Consider the following 22,500-nt stretch of genomic DNA (forward strand, 5'->3'; position numbering starts at 1 on the left):
TGACGTATTGCTAAAAAGAAATGTATAAGACAAAAATAAGTGAAAAAGAAGTAAATGATATAGATGACACGAACATAGCAGCTGCAGTTGTAATAAGCTCAGCGGCCGACACCAAGCAGCTCCTGTAATCCTGTCACCATATGTCCTGCCGACCCGTGTATTTAGCTAACCTGTTTTGAAGGTGATAATCGTATACCAAGTTAAAGTGGAGGACTAATTTAGATTGTTGATAAAAATAATGATTAGGGTAATAACAATAATAATGAAAATATTGATGGCATGATAATGATAATAATAATAATAATAATAATAATAATAATAATAATAATAATAATAATAATAATAATAATAATAATAATAATAATAATAATAATAATAATAATAATAATAATAATAATAATACACTTGTGAAATTATAACAAAGCAGCAACACGATAGAAGGTGAGAAAATCTGACCTATCGAATGACCGCCCGGTAGATTATGTTATTAAATTTTTCTTATTTTCTCCGGACGAGCCAGTCGCCGGAGGATGACGTGTGTGTGTGTGTCCCTTCAAATACACAAACATAAGAACAAACAAATGGACACACACACACACACACACACACACACACACACACACACACACACACACACACACACACACACACACACACACACACACACACACACAAACAAACACCCGCACATACACACAGTCAAACAAACAAACAAACACACACACACACACACACACACACACACACACACACACACACACACACACACACACACACACACACACACACACACACACACACACACACACACACACACAAACAAACACATACCAGCACATACACACACTCAAACAAACACACACACACACACACACACACACACACACACACACAGTGACGTCATTCCAGCTCTTCCGTCCATCACGTAGACACTTTCAACACTATCCTTCGGCTAAACATAGTCAACTTTTTTCCCGGGTCAAGCTGACTTCCCCATTTACAGCTCCTCGTTGCACCCCGCGAGATGTTAATGTTTTGAATGACTGTTTTTTCTTACCGCCCATCAAGATTTTGTCTCTAAAGCAAAGGAATGGCAAAAGGGTGAAACGAAAAGAAAATAGAAGCCACTTTGTGCTGAGTCAACAAAAAGTGTGAAAACTCCAAAACAGGAAAGTTAAAAATGAGGTTGGAGAAATATATTGACAATCCTCGAGTCTAAAGAAAGCGTTCATTTCGTAAGGAGGAAGACATGTAAACGAAGGAAAGCTGCTCCAAAGTTAAGGAATTAGAAGTGTAACATGCTGCTTAATTAACCCTTACACTAAAAATTTAACAACATAAGGATGAGTTAGATTTGAAGGTCGTGTGCAATGATTCCACTTGGCGCGCGGGAAAGACATAGAGTTATCAAGCTGAAAAGAGCAGTTAGCATTAAAATATCAATAAAAGATAGGAAGAGATAGAGCATTGCCTACAAACACACACACACACACAAAAAAAAAAATACATACACGGAGCTCCGTATCGCAATGGTTAGCGCGCTCTTCTCACAACCGAGGTCCCGCGTTCGAATCCCGGGCGGAGTGGAGACGGATGGACAGCTTCCTTTAATCCGTGCCCCCTCTCCACCCGGCAGTGAATTGGTGGTCGGGGGTTGTGTCCCGCTTTCTGTGTATGGGTGTGAGGGTTAGGTTTCAGCCGTACCCAGAGATCCGTCGGCAGTGAGCATGGAACTCATTCGAGGAGGGTATTGGCCGACGACCGCGAGTCTATCTCGTGGTCAGACCATGGCGATTTACACACAGTGACGTCAATGGAGTCTCTCCGTCCAACACGTAGACACATTTCAAACTGATATTAACATAAACACACACACACACACACACACACACACACACACACACACACACTGTTATATCATTAAACCGTAGAGAGAAAGGACTTGAAGTCTCCGCTCCATCTACCTTCCCGCCCAAACCCTCCCCGCCCCATACGTTCCCGTCGTCCCTTCCCGCCCCTCCCATCACCTCCGGGCAGCTTATGTTACCTGAAAGTCCAGTTAAGGTGGGCATACGTGAGGACGGACTGGGAGAGGGAGAGGGAGGAGAAAGATTGAGAATGGGACGACTGATGTAACTGCCTACGTGTGTGTGTGTGTGTGTGTGTGTGTGTGTGTGTGTGTGTGTCTATTTATATCTGTCTGTCTGTCTCTCACAAGGTCATGTATCAGCGTGGGGGACTGACGTCATTCATTCCGGTTCACACACACACACACACACACACACACACACACGTGAGGTGTCAATAACGCCAGTAATTAGCTGCCCGCCGAGCGTGTGCGTGCATTACCCTCGGTGTACAAACCCTTGCAACACATTCAGCTCACTCGCGCCCTCCACGCGATAATTATTCACCAGTCTGCACCGGAGTCATCGCTCACTTGTATTAAATAACATTAGTGTCATTGCCATGCGCATTCATTCACCAACATGCCATTTTTTTTCTTTTCAAATGTGCCTTCATGCGCTGAGCGGACTGAAGATTAAGCAAAATTCAACCAAGCAACAATCAAATTTTAACCCAACAGTTGTGAAAGTCAGACCAGACCGAACCAGGACAAGAGATTATATCAGACCCCTTCCGGGGACAGATTAGAGTACTGTTGGCACCAGACAGAGAGGTGGAAAACCTTGGGAAAGGTTTTGTCCCTTCTGTTGACTAATAATTGTTGATAATGAAGATGATGAATCCCAGTTATATACATTATGTACGCTTACTTGGATGTTGTATTTATTAATGTTAATATTTTGTTGCATTCATACACAGACTACTCTGGGTGTGTCTTGCTACACCCCTCCTTCCCCTGTTCCCCATAGAGGGTTCCTTTCCCTAACCTACAATCCATCGCGTCTCTCCTCATCTTCTCTCTCCTTTATCCCCAGACCCCTGCATTATCTATCCCCAGAAGACTACTTTTACGTTCTCCCTACCTTTGACCCTTCCGCTGTCTTCCCCACTCCCTGCCTGCATATTCCCCTCTACTCTACCTCCATGAGAATTGCCTCAGATCCTCCTCCCCCCCTTGAAATTTATCTCCACGTTTTTCCTCATCAATGCCCCCCATCTGTCCTCCCAGCCCCCTGCCTCCTGTTCCCCCTTAGTCTTTCTCCATGTTGCCTTCATTAGTCCCCCTTTTCAGTCCCCTCTCCTGCCTTCCCAACTTCCTCCTCTGGCCTCCTCAACCTCCTCCCTGCTTTCATTTATCCCTCCTCTGCTTCTCTTCCTGCCCTCCCTAACTCACTACCCTCCCAAACCCTCTGCCCTGCCTTTCCCAGCCTCCTGCCTCTTCTTCCCAGCAAGTTTGTGCCCGAGGGAAGCAGGGAAGGGTCACTGCCCCTTCGTGTTGCTCTTTGCGGAAAATATTTTATCTTGTTTGATGAACCTCCTCGTTTGGATGTGGCTCGTTGTGCTGTGTTGCCTGCTTGTGAGTGCCTAAGCGGCGTTTTCCTGCCTGATTTCACTTCCTCTCTCCGTCAGTTCCTTGGTTGTTGACACCTCATTGTTCCGATTTTATTAGTATTTATTTTTTGGTACATGCAAGAACCTGCTTTAATAATCATGCATCTACTCGCATTGACGTCAATGGTGTTGCCGACATGAACGGCCACCAAGATGGGAGGAAAATTATGGAAGACGCGACTCCCACGTTGTTGTTTTAAGGAATAAGCTGCGAAAACTATTCACAAAACAAGAACATCCTCGCCGTGAGTCCGTGGGCCAAAGGCTTTTCTTGGAACAGACAAAGAGCTTGGGTTTGGCGAGTCTCCGCTGAAAAGGTTTGCGGCGTCTGAAAACTCGAGGCAAAGGTATAAAAAGGAATGCAGGAGAGGACGCATCTTCAGTTGTGCCACATCAGTCTAGGAACCAAGGCGGGCGACCTCGATGCTTTAATGAACACGCCGCACCCACGCCGCCTCCTCCGCCCTGTCATAGTGCACAGCAATACTGAGACACGGAAGCAGACGACACACTTGCCTCCTTCACAGCCTGCACACGCCGCAGGACACGCCACACCAAAAACGTTTTTCTGAAGGACATTTTGCAAGTCACTCATATAGAAAACAAAAACATTAAAAGACAGACATTATTATCATTATCATAATTATTACTGTTATTGTCATAATTGTTATCATTATTGTTATCCTTACCGCTTAGTACACTGAGGCCCACCGTGTGAGCATTGGATTAACTATAACCAGAATTCACAGTGACCTGGCTGGAACTTTGACCTTATCTGGCGCGGGGCGCAAGTTGAAGAGACCTTGTCCGCCGCCGAACCCTCGAACTTTCTATCTAGGTGTGGAGCGGCGTTGCACCGAGGCTGCCGACTCGCTGCGGCGACCAAAACAAGCAAGCTGTTGTGGACGATCAACAGTGAGCGTGGCGTGGAAGTGAAGCTGTGAGGCGTGTGGCTTACAGCTGTTCCGTGCTGTGCCACGCACTGTTGCTGTGTTGCGACCACTTTCTTGGCTATGGTGCCCCGCATGTGTGTGGCGTTCGTGTGCGAGCGTTGATGTTCCTGCCACGGGAGACACGAGTCGTCGAGATGTGCAGCCAAAGTGTACTAGCAACGAGACACTTCCCGAACCAGTGAACCTGTGAAGTGTGCCTGAATCAAGTGAACTTGTGAAGTGTGCCTGAACCACTCACTCTTGTTGCGTGACACCGAAGCCCGCAGCCCCTCCAGGCGAAGCTTGTGGGTGTAGCTGCCAGGAGTGTGAGCATTGATAAGTGTGTACCGTGAGTGTACTTTAGAACGACATGCACACCCGGTTAGTGGCGGAGGCGGCGCCAGGAGCCTCTGCGGGGGCTGCTGAAGTGCCTCTCTTTATCCACCCCGACGAATTCCATGCACCCCCCGAGGACCACGGTACGTCATTCCCCTTACCTCCTCCCCCCCACAGCCATGCGCCTGACGCACCTGCGTGGCCGCGGCAGGTGCAGGATTGAGAAACGTTCTCTTCGTGCGCCTCGTCAGCCCTGTAACTTGCCCCACGCGTCAGTCGGGCATATACTTTTTCCGCTTTTTTTTTTTTTTTTTTTTTTTTTTAACGACGAAAGAATGCAGACCGTCAGCTATATAGAGTCGAAGGCACAAGAGCTGAACGATAAAAAAAAAGGCGGAGTATTACGCTGGCGATGAAGTGGCAACAAAAATCATTCGTACGTACTTGTGACTTTTAGGGTTTTGTCAGGGGCACCAGCTTAGAAATGAGGCGGAAAAAAACGCTCCCAATATGACCTTGTTCAGCCCATAACATTTTTAAGGCCAGCCAGAGTGTTAGTTGAGGCGATATTAGAGCATTTTGACTCCCTCAGGAACATTGTGTCGCGAGCCGTAAAGATGTTGATTACCGAGAGAGAGAGAGAGAGAGAGAGAGAGAGAGAGAGAGAGAGAGAGAGAGAGAGAGAGAGAGAGAGAGAGAGAGAGAGAGAGGTTAGACTAGGTTAGTTTAGGTTAGATTAGGCTAGGCAATATGTAAGATGTAAAAATAGAGAGAGAGAGAGAGAGAGAGAGAGAGAGAGAGAGAGAGAGAGAGAGAGAGAGAGAGAGAGAGAGAGAGTTATGACATTTAATTTTTCCATCGGCGAGTTAACTCTTGGTAACGTACAGACGAGTTCACGGAGACCAGTTTTCTGTGGTAGATATTCTCTGGATAACTAAAGTATCTGATTCTCTGTCGTGTGGTGATCAGTGTGCTGGCGAGGAGAGGGATCTGAAAATTGTTAGTGTCTGAAGCAGCACATTACTATTTTCCTCGTTAGATTTTACGCCACCATTTTCTCTCCTTTTCTTCTTTTTCTTTTTCTTTATTTTATTTTCTTCCACACTCAAGGGTTGAACAATATATTCTTATGGAAAAAGGAGGAAGGTAGCAAGCGTGTTAATGTTTGCATGCGTTGAGAGAGAGAGAGAGAGAGAGAGAGAGAGAGAGAGATCTGATCTCCAATTTAGATGTAGTGAGGTTGTCCTTGTCCTATAAACTATATTTGATTTTTTTTTTCGTATGTGTGTGTGTGTGTGTGTGTGTGTATACTTGATATTTTCATACTCAATGTGACTTGAGAGTGAGACAGAGAGCACATAATAAGAGAAATGTTTGTAATTTGCAAGGGAGAGGAAGAAACAGGTTCAAGGAGGGAGGGAGGGAAGGGGAAAGGAAGGTAGAAGGGGCGGGGGGAGGGGGAGGAAAAGGGGAGGGAATGGAGGGAATCGGGAAGGTAAAATGTCCCATACCAACCCTGTAACACAACACAACACAACTTCCACAACACTCAAACCAAGACAGCTTAGAACCTTTAACGGACAAAACAACTCGGCGCTACATCCAAGGTTTCTTCCACAGGACAAAGCAACACAACACCAGGCAATACAAAAGAAACATAACCAGAGCATATTTTACAGCAATATGGCAGGTATTACAAGACACTTTGCCTTCTCACATCAGCTATATCTAAAGGTCAAAGGGGGGATCAATCTGGTTCTAATGAGTGTTTTTTTATGCTCAGGGTACAGAGGAAGGATGAAACTACCACCAGGGTCATACAACTACCCCTGGAAATGCCCACAACTCCTACGAAAGCCTTGTCAAATATGTGTTCATGGGCGGCGAAATGTCTCATACTACGACGCTATATACCCCCAAAGCATAACTCAGCATAACAACACAGCACAACACCATCCACGGCATCTTCCCTCAACACAACGGTCCACAACACAACACAACGACGCTATATACTCCCAAAGCATAACTCAGCATAACAACAGCACAACACCATCCACGGCATCTTCCCTCAACACAACGGTCCACAACACAACACAAAGCTCAGGCCTTTTACTCATTACACCGGAGGGATGCCTGTCACCTTGAGATTAATGGGTCTTACATTAATTACTTCCCTTTTTATCCTTACCACAATTTTCTCTATTCTCGCCTTTCCACTAAACATTTTTTCCATTTACTGTCATGCTTACGTTTTTCTTTACTTTCCTCCTATTTATTTCAGGGGGGAGCAGAATATTAAACTGTCGAGATGTTTGGAACGAATAGAATGTTTAATATAAGGGTCGATATATATATAGTGGTTGATTTTTGCTGTGGGAGGTGTGGGTGGGGTGTGGGTGTACGGGAGATGGTGTGAAAAGCAGATGTGGGTGTGCATGGGTTATGTAGTGGGTGATGGGTGTTTGGGAGGACTGACTTTGGGTGTATTGGTATGGGTGTGTGTGTGCGTGTGTGTGTGTGTGTGTGTGTGTGTGTTGAAGGTTAGGGGAAGGAAGTTGTCAATCTCTCAAGTCGATATTCTCAAGTTCCATAACGCCGGTGACTGGAACATTCTTTTCCTCTTCCTTCTCTTTTTCCTCCTCTTCCTCCTCCTCCCTCTCCTCCTCCGGCTCTTACTCCTCCTCCTTCGATTGTTCCTACTTCTGCCTCCACTTCTGTTCCTACTCTTCCTCCACTTTTGCTCCTGGTTTGCTCCTGCTCCTCCTAACCTAACCTAACCTAACTAAACCTAACCTACCAATTTTTCTCGTCACTTTCTTTCCTCCTTTCCCTTCTCCTCTCTCTCTCTCTCTCTCTCTCTCTCTCTCTCTCTCTCTCTCTCTCTCTCTCTCTCTGTCTCTCTCTCTCTCTCTCTCTCTCTCTCTCTCTCTCTCTCTCTCTCTCTCTCTCTCTCTCTCTCTCTCTCTCCCCCACTTCCTCCCCCCTTCATTCTCCTCCTCCTACTCCTCTTCCTCTTTCTTCAACCTCAAGTCGCCTTCCCTTCCCTCCTACACTCCCTTGCCCTTCCTCATGGTCATAAAGGCGACACCAGCACCTTAATACCTTGCAATTCTCGCCTCTAAAGCCTCTAACATGGGCGTCTCCTGTCACCGGCCTTCCTCTCCCGTTTGACCTAGGATGACCTTTTGCCTCCGATGATGTATAGCCAAGCGAACAGATACAAGGTCAGGTTATGAGGAGGGAGGGTGCGGGAAAACAAAAGGGGGAGAGAGAGGGGGAAAAAAATGAATATATTGAAAGAACCTGAAGGGAGGAAAAAAAGAGATGGCCAAACTTACGATCTGTGGATGATTTTCAACTTTCAATTTTGTTTTGGGGTTAGGTTGTAAACAAGTAATGAAAGGTGTAGGTAATATTTGAGCGCGTGACGTAGGTAGGAAAAAATATATATAAGTAGAAGTGAGTAAGTAAGAAGGCCGAGGGAAAGGGATTGGAAGGATGATTAGGAGAAGAAGAAAAAAGTTGAGGAGTGGGATTGGAAAACGAGTGGAAAAATAAAAAAAATAATTATATTGAGAGAGAGAGAGAGAGAGAGAGAGAGAGAGAGAGAGAGAGAGAGAGAGAGAGCGGGGTGGGTGGGGTGAAGGGGGGGAATAGCTGCTAATAATATGCGAAGTGGTTGCTTGCTCTTCCATTTTTGTCTTGTCTCTCCGTCACACTTTTGAAACTTTCCTATTGTTTTCTTCTCTTTTTCTTCCTCCTTTTGTTCACGCTTGGTTTGTGTGGTGTGGGGTTTTTTTTCCGTCTCTTATCGCGTGTATCGGGTCTCTCATTTCTTAGTGGTTCTCTATTTTTTCCTCTTCTCGATTCTTTTATTTCTTTCTAGTTCATCTGTTTCTTCTTTGTTACTTCATCTCTTCTTGTTTGTTTCTCGTTTTTTTGGCTTACTGTATTTGGTGTTTTTTCTTCTATTTCTTCTTGGTTATTTTATCTCCTTTTGGTTCATCTATCTCTTCTTTGTTATTTCATCTCCTCTAAGTTCTTATTTTTCTCCTCTTGGTTCATGTAGTGGTTCTCCTTCTATCTCTTATTGGTTATTTTATCTCCTCTAAGTTCTTATTTTTCTCCTCTTGGTTCATGTAGTGGTTCTCCTTCTATCTCTTCTTGGTTATTTTATCTCCTCTTGCTTCATCAATCTCTTCTTTGTTACTGTCCTTTCTTGGGTCATTCATTTTTTTCTTGATTCATTTGTTTGTTTTTTCCCTTCTAGTTAATCTTGGTTCTATTATCTCTTGGTTATTAATCTCTTCTCTTTTATGGTTTTCTTTATTTTACCTCTTCTGTTATATCGTTTTTCTGTTCTTCAATCTCTTCTTTTGTTCATTCGGTGAGTTTCCTTCCTCTGCAAACCCGTCTTGGTATCGCTTCTCATCGTAACTCTGTATACTTTCCAAACCTCCTTGTCTCTTCGGTAATTCGTTTCTCCTTCGTTTTGTATTCTTCACTTTCGCCTTTCTCTCATTCCTGATTTTTGTCTAGTTATCACCGTCTTTACCTTTTTCGTTTGCTTCCATTCTTCCTTTCATTCTCATCTTTTTTCCCTTATTAAAACACTGCTTTTTTTATACGGCCCGTGTCATGGAATTTTCCTTGTGTTGCCGTTGTTGTTATTGTTGTCCGCTTTCTTACAGTCAGGCTTTGTGTGTGCCTCTCCCTCACCCACTCCCTCGCCCATCCACCCACCCACTCATCCACTCCCTCACCCACCTGTCCACGCACTCATCCTCTCCCTCACTTATCCAGTGATCGACTGACCTACTCCCTCATTCATTTACTCACTAGCTCACTCACATTCTGCCATTCCCTCGTGTTTATAAGATAGATAGACAAAGACAGATAGATAGATAGATAGAAAGATAGATGGATAGATAGATAGATAGATAGATAGATAGATAGATAGATGGATGGATGAATGGATGGATAGATAGATAGATAGATAGATAGATAAAGAGAGAGAGAGAGAGAGAGAGAGAGAGAGAGAGAGAGAGAGAGAGAGAGAGAGAGAGAGAGAGAGAGAGAGAGAGAGAGAGAGTGTCACATGGTCAGAGAGTGGTGAAAACAATGGCATCCAGACTCACCACGGCAGAGTTAGAATATTTATGAGTTGAATTTCTCCACTCATGACTAAACATGGACAAGTAGGCAGCTGCAAGAAACGCTGTGAAGTATATTAACCTGGACGTACATTAACCAACCTCCAACAAGCGGGCCGGTACCTAGAACTGCAATATGAAGCCCCTAAAAAAAATAGTATATCCCTCTGACTACTCGTTAACTCACCCTGGACACACCTTCCCCCCTTCACACCTACCTCGCATTACCTTCCTCTGCATTCAAGCACACGTCCCGTCAATCACTATCTAGCAGCGGTTCCTTGGCTATGTTTATAATCCTTTGGCAGTGCTAACGCTACTTTGAAGTCCACCGATCATTATGTTGTCGTCAGGAGCCACTCGGTACATGCCTTTCACCTTGGCTAGTTTTTGTGAACACTCTTACCTGTCTGCCCGGCCCGTCCTAGGTCAGTGGCCCAGGTGGAGAGGGAGCCAGGTGAACTCAGGTGACTAGAGGGGAGGAGGGGGTGCAGGGGACGGTGGGAGGTGGCGCTGGGTGGAGTAGGAGGGGGAGTGGGTGGGGAAGGGAGGGGAAGCGAGGAGAAGGTGAAGGAGGGGAAGGGGAGTGGCTGGGATTAGGGAGGAGAGGGGAAGGGTGTTGGGGAGGGAGTAGAGGGGTAGTGGATGAGGGGAGTGGTTGTGAGAAGGTGAAGGAGGGGAACGGGAGTGGTTGGGAGTAGGGAGGAGAGGGGAAGGGTGTTGGGGAGGGAGTAGAGGGGTAGTGGATGAGGGGAGTAGCTGTGGGAGGAGGTATGGGAGGGGAAGTGGTCTGGGAGAAAGAGAAGGGGAAGGGAGGGGGGCTGGGCAGGGAGAAGAGAGAGTGTGGAGGGGGAAGGGAAAGAAGGGTAAGTGGATGGGGGGAAGAGGGAGGAGAAGCTGGAAGGAGAAATACTGGTTGTGTCTCCATGAGGGCAGGGCGTCATGAGGGAGGGAACTTATTTTTAGAGCAAGGGGTGAGGGGGAGGAGGGTGGAGGAAGGGGGAGGGAGAGGGGGGAGGAGTGAGGGAGGAATTCCGGGAGAGTAAACATAGTAAGAGACTCGTTTTCTTCGTATTCCCGATATGGAGAACTTTGCTGACTTGTCCCTGATTCTGAGGAGAAAGGAATAAGGGGAGGGGGGGGGACGGGAGGTTCGGGGAAATGGTGAAAACAATGGAGAAGCGTCGAAGGAATGATTAACAAAGAAAGAAAAAAATAATGTGTTAGCAAGAGTCAGTTACCTCCCATTTTCTTTCCTTTACTTATGTTATAGAAAATGGTGAGAACAATGGAGAAGCGTCGAAGGATAGATCAACAAAGAAAGAAAAAAATAATGTGTTAGCAAGAGTCAGTTACCTCCCATTTTCTTTCCTTTACTTATGTTATAGAAAATGGTGAGAACAATGGAGAAGCGTCGAGGGATAGATTGACAAAGAAAGGGAAAAGTAATGGGTTAGAAAGTGTTAGTTACCTCCCATTTTCTTCCATTTACTTATGTTATAGAAAATGGTGAGAACAATGGAGAAGCGTCGAAGGATAGATTGACAAAGAAAGGGAAAAGTAATGGGTTAGAAAGAGTTACTTACCTCCCATTTTCTTCCATTTACTTATGTTATAGAAAATGCGATGTTGTCCTTTTCGGAACGGCTTATTTTTGTAATGTGTTAGAAAGAGTTACTTACCTCCCATTTTCTTTCATTTACTTATGTTATAGAAAATGCGATGTTGCCCTTTTCGGAACGGCTTATTTTTGTCCTCCTCGCAAACTCACCTGCATCGGCTCCAACTGGATTCCTTGCCCCCCGCCTCCCTGCCTGCGTGCGTCATAGGGTGTCTCCTCTCCTTCCTTCTCTCTCTCTCTCTCTCTCTCTCTCTCTCTCTCTCTCTCTCTCTCTCTCTCTCTCTCTCTCTCTCTCTCTCTCTCTCTCTCTCTCTCTCTCTATCTCTCTCTCTCTCTCTCTCTCTCTCTCTCTCTCTCTCTCTCTCTCTCTCTCTCTCTCTCTCTCTCTCTCTCTCTCTCTCCTCTCTCTCTCTCTCTCTCTCTCTCTCTCTCTCTCTCTCTCTCTCCGGTCTCTCTCTCTCTCTCTCTCTCTCTCTCTCTCTCTCTCGCCGCTCTTTTTTCTCTCTCTCTTCATCACCTTTGCTTCACCTTCCTTCCTCTTCCCTGTCCCGAGTTTTTACCCTTATCTCCATCCTGTTACCTGTGTGATCATTAACTATTTTTACCTGTTCTCTTGTGCTGTCTCCATGCCTTGATTTACCACCAATATCTAATCCTCAAAATTTCAAAACACCTCTAGAACTAGGTCTGATGTTTTTTTTTATGTTTTTTTTTTATTTATCTTCTGTTCTCTTTATAGGAACAGGAGTTTTGTGGACTTTTCCTACTGTGGGTCCAAATTGTCGAGTCCGTTTTGGCGTTGGCTCCCGCGGGTCCATTTCTCCCCTCTGCTCTGCCACACAGTCCCAACACTTATCTCTTCCTCTCATATGTTACCTATAGCTTACATATGAGAGGAAGGGATAGGTGTTGGGACTGTGTGGCAGAGCAGAGGGGAGGAAAGGACCCGCGGGAGCCTACGCCAGACCGGCCTCGACATATTTGGAAGACTATAGTATAATGATTGATGGGGAAATAGTTTTTTTTTTTAGCTCCAGTTCTTGACCGTAAAAAAAATAGCTGTTTATGCTTATGATGCTGCGTCATGTGTTGGGTGGGTAGTGGTAAATAGATAGACTGGACGAGGGTAGTGGCAGGTGGGGTAAGGAGGTGGCGGTAGGAATATAGTTGTAGGCAGTGGGAGGGGGAGCAGGAGATGAGGGTGCAGCATGGGTGGGTTGGGGTGGGTGCCGGTGACTCAGTGGCTCAGTGATTGTTAGGATGCAGACAGGCTATTCTTGCATGTGCCACGAATTAATTAAGTCACTGAAGTAAACCAGTGCTGCCATTTTTTACAATATAGCACACACACCGAGACCTGCGCATGCATGAATAAAAGGAGAAAATGCTACTCATGCAAAGACGGCAGAGGAAAATGACAAAAAAGGATTGAAAATTACCAAAGGTTATGAGAAGTGAGGGTGTTATAAGATTACTTGAGGGAGTGGCTTGGGCTGCTTCCTTCAGAGGTGCCAATGTACGGGCAGCCTTGGGGGGAGGGTGACAGCGGGTGGCACACAACGGTTGAGGGAGGAAGAGGAGGGGCGAGGAAAGGGGAGACGAGGAGAGGAAAGATTAGAAACAAGAATGAAAGGCGGTAAAGTAAAAACAATATCATCACTCCGAAAAACGACAATAATACCGATAATAATAATAATGATATTAATAGTAGTAGTAGTAGTAGTAGTAGTAGTAGTAGTAGTAGTAGTAATAGTAATAGTAGTAGTAGTAGTTAGTGGTAGTAGTAGTTGTAATAGTAATGGTAATAGTAACAGTAGTAGTAGTAGTAGTAGTAGTAGTAATAAATTAATAATAATAATAATAATAATAATAATAATAATAATAATAATAATAATAATAATAATAATAATAATAATAATAATAATAATAATAATAATAACTACGAAGGGAAAGAAATAAAAGAAATGAAAATAAGGGAAAATCAAAGATAAAAAAAGTCTTATATAAGAAGACTAAAAAAATCCCTCCCCCCAAAGAATGTGAACCAGGATGCTGAGGTTGATGATGGTGATTATGGACATGGTTGTGTATGTGCGTGGCGGAAGGAAGAAAGGAAGACGCAGAAGGAAGGTGATGGTGATGATGACGATGATGGTGGTGGTGGTGGTGGTGGTTCTGTGTGTGTGTGTGTGTGTGTGTGTGTGTGTGTGTGTGTGTGTGTGTGTGTGTGTGTGTGTGTGTGAGTGTGTGTGTGAGTGTGTGGTGGTGCTGGTGGTGGTGGTGGTTGTGTGTGAGTGTGTGAGTGTGTGTGTGTGTGTGTGTGGTGGTGGTGGTGGTGGTGGTGGTTGTGTGTGTGTGAGTGTGTGAGTGTGTGTGTGTGTGTGAGTGTGTGGTGGTGCTGGTGGTGGTGGTGGTTGTGTGAGTGTGTGTGTGTGTGTGTGGGTGTGAGTGTGTGGTGGTGCTGGTGGTGGTAGTGGTTCTGTGTGTGTGTGTGTGTGTGTGTGTGTGTGTGTGTGTGTGTGTGTGTGTGTGTGTGTGTGTGTGTGAGTGTGTGTGGTGGTGGTGGGGGTGTGTGTGTGTGTGTGTGTGTGTGTGTGTGTGTGTGGGGGTGTGGGTGGGGGTGTGGGGGTTGTAGTGGGGGGAGGACGTGACCCCAAGAAGATCCAGCTAAATCTGGCGAAGGTCTTGATCGAGGGCTTAAGCAAGATCCGTACTCATGCACACACACACACACACACACACACACACACACACACACAAACATACACTGGTTCTTCGGATGGGTGATTCAGACAGGAAACTAATGGAGGGATGCACGTGAGGCGAGATAATGAGGAAGGAAGGGAGGGAGGGACAGAGGGAGGGAGGGAGGAAGGTGAGGTGAGGATATGAAGAAACAGGTCAGTGGAGGAGAGGCAGAGGCATGGAGACAGACATTCAGTATACCTAAGTGTTGCTATACGTACAATAAGACACAAAGGGAAGCAGTATATATAAGTACGTTGTTAAGTGTACGATAATGAGACACAAGGACAAGCAGTATATATAAGTACGTTCTTAAGTGTACGATAATGACACACAAAGGTAAGCAGTATATATAAGTACGTTGTTAAGTGTACGATAATGAGACACAAGGACAAGCAGTATATATAAGTACGTTGTTAAGTGTACGATAATGACACACAAAGGTAAGCAGTATATATAAGTACGTTGTTAAGTGTACGATAATGAGACACAAGGACAAGCAGTATATATAAGTACGTTCTTAAGTGTACGATAATGAGACACAAAGACAAGCAGTATATATAAGTACGTTGTTAAGTGTACGATAATGAGACACAAGGACAAGCAGTATATATAAGTACGTTGTTAAGTGTACGATAATGAGACACAAGGACAAGCAGTATATATAAGTACGTTGTTAAGTGTACGATAATGAAACACACATGCAAGCAATATATATAAGTACGTTGTTAAGTGTACGATAATGAAACACACATGCAAGCAGTATATATAAGTACGTTGTTAAGTGTACGATAATGAGACTCATAGACAAGCAATATATATAAGTACGTTGTTAAGTGTACGATAATGAGACACACATGCAAACAGTAGCCAATTTTAAGTCTGGGTCTAAGCCGATAATGAGAGACGAGCAGTATATCGTCACCCTCATAAAATAATCGCCTAAGTCGTTTTCACCGATTTCCAGGTTTTTGTCAACATCAATTTTTCCTCAAGTGACGCCTATTTCTGTGTAGTTGCCTTCGTCATTCAGGGTTCGAGTGTTCTGGAATTGGCCTTTTCATTTCTGCCTAAATCTTAAGCCAAAGGAGATGATGACAGTTCCTTTCTGATTTCCTGTAAAGTAGAAAATATTGACTGAGGCGGGTTGTTTACGAAGGTGACGATGTGTAGGTCTGATGTTAAGCGTTTTTTGAGACACGAACGCAAGCAACATACGTCTTGGGGCAGTGTGTTTGTTGCCGCCGCTGCTCAAAGAAGCTCCAATCCTTTAAACCAACGTGTCATCTTACCAAAACAAGCTCTTTCATGCCTTTATGCCCACGTCACTATTTGGTGTAGCTTTTTTTGATTTTTTATTCTTCTTTCCTTAATGCAGCGATAAAAAGGTGTCGGGGAAGTGGCTCTGCGGTTGCCTTTGGTCGGGGTTGTCGTCAACTGGTATCGTTCATTTTGCTTCGTTCTGTACAGGGTTGAGGGACAAGGCGTGGGCGTTACACTAGTCGCCTGTGAATGCAATTGTCGTCGGTTGGTATTATTTTGTTTTCATGAAGCTGTATTAAGTTATTTATTTATTTATTTATTTATTTTACGGCAAAGGAGGCAGCTCAAAGGCACACAAAAAAAAATAATGAAAAAAATGCATAAAAGGAGGCGTCTTGTGAATGTGATTGTCGTCGGTTGGTATTATTTTGTTTTCATGAAGCTGTATTAAGTTATTTATTTATTTATTTATTTATTTATTTATTTTACAGCAAAGGAGGCAGCTCAAAGGCACACAAAAAAAAAAATAATGAAAAAAATGCATAAAAGGAGGCGTCGGTTGGTATTATTTTGTTTTCATGAAGCTGTATTAAGTTATTTATTTATTTATTTATATATTTTACAGCAAAGGAGGCAGCTCAAAGGCACACACAAAAAAAAATAATGAAAAAAATGCATAAAAGAAGGCGTCGGTTGGTATTATTTTGTTTTCATGAAGCTGTATTAAGTTATTTATTTATTTATTTATTTATTTATTTATTTTACAGCAAAGGAGGCAGCTCAAAGGCACACACAAAAAAATAATGAAAAAAATGCATAAAAGGAGGCGTCTTGTCATCTTGTGTTATTTATCGTCACTTAGTATTCATTACATTTCGTGATATAGGTGAGTAAGGGCTTTCCAGTCACCTTTTTGTCCTCTGTCGCCTCAACGTCCTCTGGCCTGCTCAGAAGGTCGCGGGGCGGCACACTCATGCTTCTGGTGCATGACGGGAATCCTCCGGCGCAATGGACTCTCGTTTTTTGGTGGTTTACCTCCCTCCTGCTAATGAGTTACGGCACGAAAGGAGATTATAAGATAGGGGGAGGGGCCTGAGGGGGAAAGAGGGGGGCAGCTTAGACGAGACAGGACAGTAGAGGGCATTGCATTGCTGGTGGGGCAGAAGATGGTGACTGCCAGGGGGAGGTGGAAGAGTAAAGAGGTAAAGTTCCATTTGAGCTCAGGACGTGAAGGAGGGAAGAAGGAGAGGAGAGAAGATATATCCTGCATGGTCCGCCATCGCCAACTCCAGCTATACGGGCATGTCTACGCAGAAGCCGACCCTGCCTACTGGGTTGTTGAGGCAATGCACAATGGAGGCGGCCGAGGGGACACCCACAAAGCTCATGACATCAGCATCTTCATATATCCTAAAGAGTAGAGGAGGGCCTTTGTGTTAGGAAAAGCATAAAGGAAAGAGAGAGGGAAGAACAGACCAGACGTATAGGAAAACAATATAAGTAGTTTGGTAGGAGATGGAGACTGAGAGGATGCAAGAGGAAGGAGTAAAAAAGTAGAAACTGGAGGAGAGAAAAGTGCTCGTACGAAGATAGATGACCTATTTATGAAAACATGTTCAATTTTTCCATAACTTGAACTTAACCCGTCCGCTGCGATTGGCACGGATTTCTCCTTCCCTGGTAGCCTGGTAACATATAGTTCCAGGTCTTTCTCTGCCTCTGTGGTGGATAGTGGAGTGTTTCCTATGTCGTATTGGTATGCTGGATATCCTCTTCAAAGGTGCATGACTTTACATTTCTCTTCATTGAATTGTAGCAGCCACTTTTTGTTCCGTTCCTGTAGCTTGGTGATGTCTTCTTGTAGGAAACCCGCAGTCAAGGGGTTATTATGTGATATCACGACGCTGCATGACAGTGATGGAATGAGTGTACTTTCATCCTTTACCTCCCTTTCTTCAAGAGCTATTGTTGTTTTTGCTGACACACCATGAAAGCAAAACGCAGGCTTCACAAAGGACGCGTTTTTCGATTCAGTGAGTCCGTATTACACAACAAGCGCTCGAGTGAGTTTCATGAGCACACTCTGGAAATGAAAAACGCGTACATACTGAATGATGTTTATTTGTATTTTGTGTGGGGTGGGAGGTGGGGGTTAACTAGAGGTAAGGTGAAGGAGGGGGGGAGGGGGGGCGAGTGGACGGGCAAGGAACGAATATGTGTTGGTCTCCGGGCGGTGTTTTACAAAGGAGGCAGCTCAAGGGCACACACAAAAAAAGAAAATAATAATAAAAAAGGCCGGCTACTCGCTGCTCCTAAAAAAAAAAAAAAATCAAAAGAGGTGGCCGAAAGAGAGGTCAATTTCGGGAGGAGAGGTGTCCTGATACCCTCCTCCTGTTTACGTTGACGGTGTGTTTATTTCTTTGTGTTTGGACGCTTCTTCTTTTAAGTCCACCCAGCATGCAGGAGACAGACTGGTGGTGGTGGTGGTGGTGGTCAAGGAGGTGGCGGAGGTGATGGTGGTGGTGACGGTGATGGTGGGAACTTTCTCGCAGTTTACCCAAAAAGAAACGAACACATTGTCACAAAGTTTTCTCTTCGGTTTATTTGCCTCGTCTGCGTTGAGTACATGAATTATGAAACTTAACGGAAATAAACAAAATTAATAAACAAGTTCTTAACACGTCAATGACAGCGGCTCGTCAAAACCTTCGTCTGCCCATCAATGCGAGACACGACTTTTATTCATCCCCTCCTCCTCCTCCTCCTCCTCCTTCTCCTCCTCCTCCTCCTCCTCCTCCTCTGCCTCTCGTTCCTGCTCATGCTTCTGCTCATGCTCATCTTCCTCCTCCTTTTCCTCCTCCTCCTCCTCCTCTGCCTCTCGTTCCTGCTCATGCTTCTGCTCATGTTCATCTTCCTCCTCCTCCTCCTCCTCCTCCTCCTTCTCCTCCTCCTCCTCTCGTTCCTGCTCATGCTTCTGCTCATGCTCATGCTTCTGCTCATGCTCATCTTCCTCCTCCTTTTCCTCCTCCTCCTCCTCCTCCTCTGCCTCTCGTTCCTGCTCATGCTTCTGCTCATGTTCATCTTCCTCCTCCTCCTCCTCCTCCTCCTCCTCCTCCTCCTCCTTCTCCTCCTCCTCTCGTTCCTGCTCATGCTCATCTTCCTCCTCCTCCTCCTCCTCCTCCTCCTCCGCCTCCTCCTCCTCCTCCTCCTCCACTACTTGTTTTCACTTCAGCGAGTCTTGCTCACCTTTCCTACTTCTCAACATAAGCATTTATTACCTGAGTGATAGGCGCACGGAGGAGGAGGAGGAGGAGGAACGACAGAATGGAAAATGAAAGAAGCGAAATTAAAGGAGAAGGGGAAAGAGAAGGAGGCAGCTGAAACATTGACTATAGAATAGAAAGTAGACTAAAGTAGGATAGAGAGCGAGGGTGAGAGAGACGAGGGGAAAGTCATATATGTTCTCTATAAAAGAACGAGGGAAAAAAAAGTAGTAGGGTAATGGATGAAAAGGGAGGAGAGACAAAGAGAAGAGAGAGGAATGGGAGAAAAGGGGGACTGTGGAAAGCAGGGGGAAGGATATTAGGAGAACAGAGAGGAATGGGAGAAGAAGGGGAGTGGGGAAAGCAGGAGGAAGGATATTAGGAGAACAGAGAGGAATGGGAGAAAAGGGGGACTGTGGAAAGCAGGGGGAAGGATATTAGGAGAACAGAGAGGAATGGGAGAAGAAGGGGAGTGGGGAAAACAGGGGGAAGGATATTAGGAGAACAGAGAGGAATGGGAGAAGAAGGGGAGTGGGGAAAACAGGGGGAAGGATATTAGGAGAACAGAGAGGAATGGGAGAAAAGGGGAGTGGGGAAAACAGGAGGAAGGATATTAGGAGAACAGAGAGGAATGGGAGAAGAAGGGGAGTGGGGAAAGCAGGGGGAAGGATATTAGGAGAACAGAGAGGAATGGGAGAAGAAGGGGAGTGGGGAAAGCAGGGGGAAGGATATTAGGAGAACAGAGAGGAATGGGAGAAGAAGGGGAGTGGGGAAAGCAGGGGGAAGGATATTAGGAGAACAGAGAGGAATGGGAGAAGAAGGGAGGGGAAAGCAGGGGAAGGATATTAGGAGAACAGAGAGAATGGGAGAAGAAGGGAGTGGGGAAAGCAGGGGAAGGATATTAGGAGAACAGAGAGGAATGGGAGAAGAAGGGGAGTGGGGAAAACAGGGGGAGGGATATTAGAACAGAGAGGAATGGGAGAAGAAGGGGAGTGGGGAAAGCAGGGGGAAGGATATTAGGAGAACAGAGAGGAATGGGAGAAGAAGGGGAGTGGGGAAAACAGGGGGAAGGATATTAGGAGAACAGAGAGGAATGGGAGAAGAAGGGGAGTGGGGAAAGCAGGGGGAAGGATATTAGGAGAACATAGAGGACTGGGAGAAGAAGTGGTGTGGGGAAAACAGGGGGATGGATATTAGAACAGAGAGGAATGGGAGAAGAAGGAGTGGGGAAAGCAGGGGAAGGATATTAGAACAGAGAGGAATGGGAGAAGAAGGGAGTGGGGAAAACAGGGGAAGGATATTAGGAGAACAGAGAGGAATGGGAGAAGACGGGGAGTGGGGAAAGCAGGGGGAAGGATATTAGGAGAACAGAGAGGAATGGGAGAAGAAGGGGAGTGGGGAAAGCAGGGGGAAGGATATTTGGAGAACAGAGGAACGGAATGCGTGTGTGTGTGTGGGGGGGGGGGCATACGTGTGCGTGCGCAGGTAAGATAAAGGGAAAGAGAGAGGAAGTATTTGCAGGCAGGTGAGAGAGGGTTCAAGTGACTCGCCTTGTCGCCGCTCCTTCACCCGTCCGCCGCTCCTTCACCCGTCCGCCGCTTCTTCACCCTTATCACCATGCGCTCGACTCACCCGCCACGCATCCAATCCTAACTCACGTCTCTTCATCGCCTCAACGTGCCTGATTATTAAGCGTCTCGTTATACCTGTCCAATCAGACCCTCCTTCAACCCTAACCAGCTCTCGTCTTTCACACACACACACACACACACACACACACACACACACACACACACAGGCATGGGTATCGAAGCTCATCCACAAGGCCGATAATAATGCTCTGAACGTTTCATCCAACATGTAAAATTAGGTCTTCAGAGTGCAATGAGGGATGACACATATCTGGCACCCACCTGACACTCACTCACTCACTCACAAGCAGGTTGATAGACTTCCCTTTACACACCAATACAAGCTTTGGCTCAACAGAATCATGATCTCCCTGTAATCATCTGGCACCCACTCACTCGCTCACTCACTCACTCACTCACTCGCTCACTCACTCACTCACTCACTCACTAGCTGTTTGATAGATAGACTTCCCTTGACACACCAATACAAGCTTTGACTTAACAATTATCATGAACTCCCTATAAATATCTGGCACTCACTCACTCACTCACTCACAAGCACGTTGATAGACTTCCCTTGACACACCAATACAAACTTTGGCTCAACAACAAACATGGTCTCCCTGTAAACATCTGGCACCCACTCACTCACTCACTCACTCACTCACCAGCTGTTTGATAGATTGACTTTCCTAGACACACCAATACAAACTTTGGCTCAACAACAATCACACTCTCCCTGGGAACCTTGAGTCTCCTCTCTTTCTTCGTCTCCTTTGTCTCCCTCCTCTTCTTCCGTCTCCTTTGTCTCCCATCCTTCACATCATCTGCGTGTCTTCCGTATTCACCTCTCCCTACGTGGCCGCACCTTCCCTCTAAGCTCGCCTAAAGGGGCTATTACACTGGGCTAATTTTCCGTGGATCTTCAGTCAAACCACGATTTCCGCTAGCGTGGTTCTCATTTGTTTCTTGTTATGGCTGATGATGATGATGGTGAGTTATACCGTCGTCCTTCAGTGAAATCTACCGTAGCTTTGGAATATCGTGGACACGTCAGAAAACCACTGGAATAGGAGAACTGACTGAAATCCACTGACGAAAATTCACGGAAAATTTGCCCAGTATTAAAAAAGGGCTATTACATTGGGCAAATTTTCCGTGGATCTTCAGTCAAACCACGATTTCCGCTAGCGTGGTTCTCATTTGTTTCTTGTTATGGCTGATGATGATGATGGTGAGTAATACCGTCGTCCTTCAGTGAAATCTACCGTAGCTTTGGAATATCGTGGACACGTCAGAAAACCACGGGAATAGGAGAACAACGTCAGCGGAAATCGTGGTTTGACTGAAGATCCACGGAAAAGTTGCCCAGTGTAGCTCTCTTAACTTGGCCAGACGTTTACCCGCGTGGCTCTCCCTTTTGTTCTCTTCCTAACGGGATTTGCTTACTACTTGTTTTATTCTTCTTCCCTGTGTCTGACCTTCGTTACTGCTAATCTTCCTTTCAACGCAAATCGTTTCCCGTCTCCTTTATGGAAATCGTCGCCGCTCGCTGAGTTTCATGCGTGGTTGTGCAATTCTGTCCACAAGCGCAAAAGCTGCTTAACTGTACTTTCTGCGTGATGTAAGGTGCTGCTGCATAATAAATGAAGCTAACGTGGTTTTCTGTTGACAGTTGGGTTAGCTTATCATTGTAAAAACCAAAGATAACTCATTTTTATCGTCAGTTATCACCGAATCATATATACAGAGATTGAGCGTGGATGAACAAAGGTAGGCGAAACATTGTCTTCCTCTCGTTCTTATAAAGTTCGAGTCATGTTATTTTTTGTTACCATGCAGGCGCTCTGAAATCGTTGTTTTTGCTCGGGACACTCATTGCATTCCTGGGGTTAAGGCCGTCACGATGTTGATACCTTCGTTACGATGTTGCCAAGTGACACAAGAAAAGGTCTGTGTCGTCCCTTCCAGTCTCTCCCCTTCCCTGCCCTTCCCTCCCTCTCTCCCTCTGCTAAGTGACGCATGAAAAGGTCTGTG

General features: G+C 45.4%; 1 protein-coding gene across 2 annotated transcripts in view; it reads left to right on the plus strand.

The window, feature by feature from the left end:
* LOC126982878 (uncharacterized) overlaps positions 1–22,500 on the plus strand; it is a 77,901-nt gene that overhangs the window by 5,658 nt on the left and 49,743 nt on the right. The window contains exon 1 of one of the 2 annotated variants that reach the window (XM_050835154.1): positions 4,732–4,930. The exons of the other annotated variant lie outside the window; for it this stretch is intronic. Within the exon in view, the coding sequence (XP_050691111.1) occupies positions 4,822–4,930 (109 nt within the window). The 5' untranslated portion in view covers positions 4,732–4,821. Of the gene's footprint in view, positions 1–4,731; positions 4,931–22,500 lie in introns of those variants that run through there. 2 annotated transcript variants of the gene reach the window in all.

Source organism: Eriocheir sinensis, chromosome 52, assembly GCF_024679095.1.
Source record: "Eriocheir sinensis breed Jianghai 21 chromosome 52, ASM2467909v1, whole genome shotgun sequence".
NCBI lineage: Eukaryota > Metazoa > Arthropoda > Malacostraca > Decapoda > Varunidae > Eriocheir > Eriocheir sinensis.